A 7500-nucleotide genomic window follows, 5' to 3' on the forward strand; every position below is an offset into this window, starting at 1 on the left:
AGATAGATAGATAGATAGATAGATAGATAGATAGATAGATAGAGAGACACATACATTCATACAGACAGACAGGTAGACAGACATAGAGTGATAGTGAGTGTGAAAAGGGGAGGTTATTGAGAAGGAGAAAGAGAGTAAGAGAGGGAGAGAGAGAGAGAATGTGACAAAGAGAGTGAGGGAGAGAGAGACCTACCTAAGTGAAGATGGAGGTGAGTCGGGGAAAAGCTGTGAGGACGCTGTCAGCCGTGGTAATGGATGTGATGAGAACTTAAGAGGGGAGACGATGGCCACACTAATCTTTATTATCAGCATTATCAACACTATTGAGGGTGATAATGTTGGTGGGCGTTATTATAATTATGATGACAATGATGATAATATTCTCCAGGATAACAATATGGTTGCTACTCCAGCTGCTAATGATGATAATTATAATGGTGATAGTGGTGGTGGTGGTCATGATCATCATCATCATTATCATCATGGTGGTGGTGGTGATGTGCTGCTGATGATGATGATGGTGCTGGTGATGACCATGATGGTGGTGGTGGTGGTGGTGGTGCTGCTGCTGCTGATTATGATGATGATGATGATAACGTTGGTGATGACCATGATGGTGGTGATGGTGGTGGTGGTGGTGACAACGACAGTGGTGAGAGTGATAATGGTGGTGGTGGTGGTGGTGGTGGTTGTGGTGCTGGTGTTGGTGGTGGCAGAGAGGGAGGGTAGTGATGACAACAATGACAATGACAGTGAAATTGATGACAGCAAGCATGATGATGAAGATGAACAGAAAGTTGATCTTGATGAGGTGTGTCACAAATGAGAGAGAAAGAGAGAGAAAAAGAGACAACACAGACAAGGAGAAAAGTAAAAGCGGTGGTGGTGGTGGTGGTGGTGGTGGCGATGGTGGTGACGAAGCTTGATACATGACTTTAAAATGGCAGCAGTTCCTTTTGCTACAAGGAAACTTGCAAATTGTTGCCCTGCTTAGAGAAAACCATAAAATGGCTTCATGTACTTATCAGCTACCACCATGCATGCACGCACATTTATACAAACATGTGAGTGCATATACATACATATATATATATATATATGTGTGTGTATGTATATATATATATGCATATATTCATATATGCCTAAGTACAGACACATGTATATTAATCTGTACTGATATATGTATGTGTATATATTGTACATATATATATATATATATATATATATATATATATATACATACATATGCATATACATATACATATACATATACATATGTGTGTATATATATATATATTATCTGCAGTCAGTCGTCTCGATTATGACTGTTCATGCCTTTTGCATTTGATAAGCTTTCTCCATACTGGTCAGTTTTTCACTTTGGTTTGCCATTTATTTCCACTTCAGCTTCTTTTTTACAGTAGTGGCGCCGGCGGTGGTCATTGCGGTCATTGTTATCATCAACATCATCATGATTCTGAGGAGGGGGGGGATAGGGGACGGGCGGAGGAGGAGGACAAAAACTACATCAATGATGACAACAATGCTGAAGATGCTAACAGCTTGAAAAACTGTGCCAAGGCAGCCTTGAAGGGAGGAAAATTAATTAAGAATGCTAATGTTGTGTTTAGTAAAGACAGAGCTGGAAGAGATGGAGAACAAATAATTAAGAATCAATGAATGAACCAGTCAGAGTACAGAGTACAACACCACTTGCAAATGAAAGGAAGCGATTGGACAAGGAAAAAAGATTGTATTACAGACGCATGAAATTAATCCTTACAAGAGGAGGCCTAGATGCCAGACAGGAGGTAATGTGTATCAACACTCAAATGCAATGTTCTTAAAGGGAGTGAAACTACCTCCAGGAGTGGGGCAAGGGAGCAGGAGAAAACTCTATCTGGGTACACTAAGAGGTAAGAGATGCTTCTGCAGTGTCTTTTCTAGTTTTGTCTCCCATTTAAATTATCTTGGTCATCGTATAATTGTTGTTTCTATGCAAGCATGAGTTGGAGAGTTCAACAGGGTCTGACTGGCCATAGAACTGCGTTGAGCTTCAGTGTCTGCCTTGGCACAGTTTCTATGGCCGAATGCCCCTCCTAATGCCAACTATTTTTACAGAGTGTACTGGGTGCTTTGTTTCCATGGTACCAGCACCAGTGTGGTCACCAAGTGACTCACAAGACAGTGGGAGTGCGGTAATGAGGGAGATGGCTTTATGCCAGGAATTGAGAGACCGAAGAATGACGGAAGAACAACTGTCTCACAGTAGAGGAGGTACTTGTCCATTCCAGCAGTAAAGTGAGAAAAAAGATGGTGATGAGATGCTAGGATGTACTCTCAGAGTACAAGATGACTATAAGAGAATAGAGACAGAAGAGAGGAAAGGATGTTTGGTGTGATTATCTTATTGCATTTGGAATCATCATCATCATCATCATCATCATCATCATTTAGCTTCCGCTGTCCATGCTGGCCTGGGTTGGACGATTTGACCAGGGCTGACAAGCTGGAAGGCTGCTCTAGACTCCAGTCTGATTTGGTATGTGTTTTTCCATGGCTGGATGCTCTTCCACTCTGAGAATGTAATGGGTGCTTTTATGTGCCACTGGCATGGGTGCCATTTGCGTGACACCGGTATCTGCCACAATTGCGATTTTTCTCGGTTTGATGGGTCAGGTCTCAGTCATTGCCTTCATGAGGCCCAATGCTTGAAAGGAACGGTACTTTTAAAAATAACTTCAGATGAAGTATTTTGATGGACTGCTTATTGTGCCATAGACACAACAGAAATGATAATAACAACAACATCAATGATGATAGATTAACAGACTTTGAAAAGTGAATAAATAAACAAGACTGAACATACACCATCTATGCTTGTAGTATTCGTTTGGTGCATAGTATGGTACATAGTATGGATCATAGTACGGTGCATAGTATGGTGCATAGTATGGTACATAGTATGGAGCATAGTACGGTGCATTGTATGGTGCATAGTACGGTACATAGTATGGAGCATAGTATGGTGCATTGTATGGTGCATAGTATGGTACATAGTATGGAGTATAGTACGGTGCATAGTATGGTGCATAGTGTGGTACATAGTATGGAGCATAGTACAGTGCATTGTATGGTGCATAGTACGGTACATAGTATGGAGCATAGTATGGTGCATTGTATGGTGCATAGTGTGGCACATAGTATGGAGCATAGTACGGTGCATAGTACAGGGCATAGTATAGTGCATTGTATGGTGCATAGTATGGTGTATAGTATGGAGCATAGTACAGTGCATAGGACTTATTCTTTATAAACCTAGTACTTATTCTATCATTGTCGTCATTTAATGTCCATTTTCCATGCTGGCATGGGTTGAGCAGTTCTACAGGAACTGGCAAGTCGGAAGACTGCACCAAACTCTGCTGCTCTGTTTTAGAATGGTTCCTACAATTGGATGCCCTTCCAAACACCAATCACTTTACAGAGTGTACTGGATGCTTTGTATGTGCTACCAGCACTTGTGGGGTCACCAAGTAACTTACAAGACAAGCCCCTTCCCTTGAAATCACTGGGGCCAGTGCCAAGATTTGAAATCAATATCTCAACAGGTTAACACAACACAACCGACGCCATGATTTGAACTCAGAGCTTACAGAACTGCAACAGACACTGCCAGACATTGAATCTGACATTCTCGTAACATTCAGCTCTTTTGCAATAAATGTTTCTAATCGAGACACAAAACCTGAAATTGGGAGAGCTGGGTGGGGGTTGCTCAGTTATATTAATTGCAGTATTCGACTGGTCCTTATTTTGTTGGGACCCTGAGAGATGAAATGCAAAGTTGATCTCAGAATGATTTGAACTCAGTATGTAAAGAGCCAGAAGAAAAATTGTAAGTAATTTTCTCCGATGCTCTAACAATTCCACCAACCACGTTTCCTTGGAACAACAACAATGCTTCCACCATAACGGCAATGATGAAGGGGAGGAGGAGCGAGGAGAGAAAGAAGAGGATGGCTTTAGAGTAAGTTATGGAAACTATTGATGAGGAGGCTAATTCTGCAATAACGGGACACTTAATGACTGATGTACGTTCTTGGTGTGGGTGTACTAGCAACTACTAATGCAAACCAATAACAAAACCGGTATATGGTAGTTCAGTGTGCTTGAAATAGCAGCTCAATCACCTTCAACTGATACCTTAAGGAACGACGAAACGAAGGAATGAAGAAACAAAGGAACGAAGGAACGAAGAAACAAAGGAACGAAGGAACGAAGAAACGTAGGAACGAAGGAAAAAAGAAAGAAAGGAAAAACTGAATAAATAAAGAAAGAATGAACATCCTGTTCATTCTTCCTTTATTTACGGAAGAACGGAAGAATGAAAAAATGAAAGAAAGAAAGAGAGAAAGAATAAAAGAAAGGAAGAAAAGGCTCGCCAGACAACACAGCATTTGATGAACCTGCAAACTCCTTAAAACATTCAGATATAATACTCAGCTGTATGTCTTCTGTACCTTAAGTTTCATCTTTATGGGGACCAATGAATAAAGAATGGATATTGTGTCAGATTCTTCATTTTCTGTCTCTCTTTCGTTCTTGCTTTCTCTTTTATAGAAACAACTGCAGTTAAACGTAAAGGAGCGGCTGGTGGGCTCTGCCAGGTTTTTGGATGCCCAAGAAACACTGCCTGTCACAAAAGCACTCTTGTTATAACTCTATTAGGAATTGAGGGACCGAAGGAAAGAATCTGTATGACACGGTATACTGCCATACGAGAAAGTCAGTATGGTAAGAGCTGATATCCATTTGATCACAGAATCAGCTCATTTAGAACTCCCCTGGGGTTAAACAACAACAACAACAACAAACAATAACTAACAACCAGTGTGTCGATGAAAAACTCACTCATAAACTGTAAAAAAAATTTTGAAAACAACTATAATAATAATTCCATTAGTAAAAACATAAAAAAAAACACAAAAACCTTTTCTTTTTTTTTTTTCCAATTTATTGATTCAATGGTAACGATTGGTGAGTTCTGTAGGAACGGCATGAAGGCGGCGGAGGTTTGGATGTGTAGTAATTCTGCACTGCAGTCTGACATTTACACATCACTGCAGTTACAAACCACTGCCGCCATCCATAGTACCACCTCCAGTATATAAGAACTTTACCATTCACTACAACTACTGTTGTATATATATGTATGTACATAGATATATATAGATAGATATAGATATATAGATATAGATATATATACGAGTACAACCAATAATACTTCTTTCATTATTGCTTATTATAATCATCATTATTACTACCACCACCACCACCACCACCACCACCATCATCGCCATTATCAACATCGCTACCATCACCACCACAACCACCATCATCATCATTAAAAACCACTACCACCACCACCAGCCCCTTTGTGACAATCACGCAATACCACAAATGGCAAAATATCAATCCTGGGAACCTCTATTTCTAGCAAGTCCCTTGACTTGCTAGAAATAGCAACTGAGTCTCCCTCAAAACCACATCCTTGAGAAAGACAGAAGGACATCTTGGATGATGTAGTTCTTGGCTCCTTGCCAGTAGACAACAGATGGGATGGTCACCACTGGCATCACTTCGACTACTAATACTACCACCATTACTAGTAAAACAACTGCCACCCCTACTGTGACTACTACCATTACCACAATTACCACCACTACTACAACCACCACTATAATGAGTACTACCACTAATGCGATCACCATAACCATCACCACGACCACTACTACTACTACTACAACTACCACCACGACCACTATTACTGCCACCACTGCTTCTGCACTATCATCACCACAACCACCATGCAACTACCACCACCACCACTACTACTATCACCACTACCAGTATAACTACCACCACTACTGCTAATGCCGTTACTACAACTACCACTATTGCTGTTACTACTACTACTACTATCACCATCACTACTGCTACCCCCATCACCTCTACTACTACTACCACCACCATTGCTACTGCACTAACACCCCCACCACCACCACCACCGCCATCACCACCGCAACCGCCACCGCCGCCACCCCACTCCCCCACCCCACTACTAGTTGCACCATTTGCAGCAGTTAGTAGCAGCACCAGATGCTAGTATGCTACACTGTGACCTACAAAAATACCAGCAGACTAAACTCCATTCTTGTTGTTGCCTCAACAGACAGACTGACGGACAGGCTGACAGGCAGAAAGGCAGACAGGCAGACAAACTGATATACAGACAAATTTACAGGTAGACATGCATACAGACAGACAGACAGACAGACGTCTAAGAAGACAGGCAGACAGGAAGACTGACAGACTGACAGACATATAGAAATATTGATGGGCAAATGGCAGATAACTAAAGAAATTGTAAGAGGGATGCATAGAGAATGAGGGAGAAGGAGAGAGAGAGAGATAGAGAGAGGGGGGAGGGAGGGAGAGAGGAAGAGACAGACAAACAAGCAGACAGTGAAGATAGACAGGTAGACAGATGGGAAGAGAGAAAGAGAGAGAGAAATAGCTAAATAGGTCAATAGATGGATAGGTAAATATAGATATACAGAGAAGTGGATAGGGAGGAAAGGTGCAGAAATGCATAGAGATTGTAAAGAGGGAGATAGCTAAATAGATAGAGAGATAGAGAGAGAAGGGAGAGAGAGAGATAAAGAGATAAATAGATAGATAGATAGATAGAGAGAGAGAGAGAGAGAGAGAGAGAGAGAGCGATAAATAGATAGATAGATAGATAGATAGATAGATAGATAGATAGATAGATAGATAGGTAGATAGATAGATAGATAGATAGATAGATAGATAGATAGGGAGACACAGACAGACAGACGGATGGATAGATAGATAGATAGAGACAGATAGACCGATAGATAGATAGATAGATAGATAGATAGATAGATAGATAGATAGATAGATAGATAGATAGATAGGTAAGTAGATAAGTTTGTAGGCCGACTGTTACACACATAGATAGATGTACAGGTGGCTGTTAGATGAATAGATAAATACATGATGTGGGTTTAGATAAAAAAAAAAATAAAGCAAGATTAAGAGAGACAGAGAGAGAGAGAGAGAATTACAGAGTCAGGAAAACTGACAAACACAACACTCACTCACTCCCTGACACAAATACACACACACTTCCCTGTGTTACCTGAATGACAATCGCTGCCTCTACTTCATGGAATATTTTTAGCATCTCATTGACCATCCTTGACAGTTTGGCTACTTTTCTTGCTTACATATTTCTGATTGGGACTTTGACCACACATCTATCATCATTGACTCAACAATACATCAACATAAGACTTACACAGTCTTCAATAGTCTCCTTCACCAGCATCTTGCTCCAGTATCATCACTGAGAAAATACTACATCACTTTCAAGGTTTACATAGAAAACAAGGAGCAAAGAAGGAGCCCTTAGAA

General features: G+C 40.7%; 1 protein-coding gene across 8 annotated transcripts in view; it reads left to right on the forward strand.

The window, feature by feature from the left end:
- LOC106868589 (uncharacterized) overlaps nucleotides 1-7500 on the forward strand; it is a 143193-nt gene that overhangs the window by 72184 nt on the left and 63509 nt on the right. Inside the window, exon 1 of one of the 8 annotated variants that reach the window (XM_089360458.1) lies at nucleotides 1567-1916. The exons of the other annotated variants lie outside the window; for them this stretch is intronic. Coding sequence (XP_089216584.1) covers nucleotides 1838-1916 — 79 coding nt within the window. The 5' untranslated portion in view covers nucleotides 1567-1837. Of the gene's footprint in view, nucleotides 1-1566; nucleotides 1917-7500 lie in introns of those variants that run through there. 8 annotated transcript variants of the gene reach the window in all.

The sequence above is a fragment of the Octopus bimaculoides genome, chromosome 11 (assembly GCF_046866305.1).
Source record: "Octopus bimaculoides isolate indiv1 chromosome 11, ASM4686630v1, whole genome shotgun sequence".
NCBI lineage: Eukaryota > Metazoa > Mollusca > Cephalopoda > Octopoda > Octopodidae > Octopus > Octopus bimaculoides.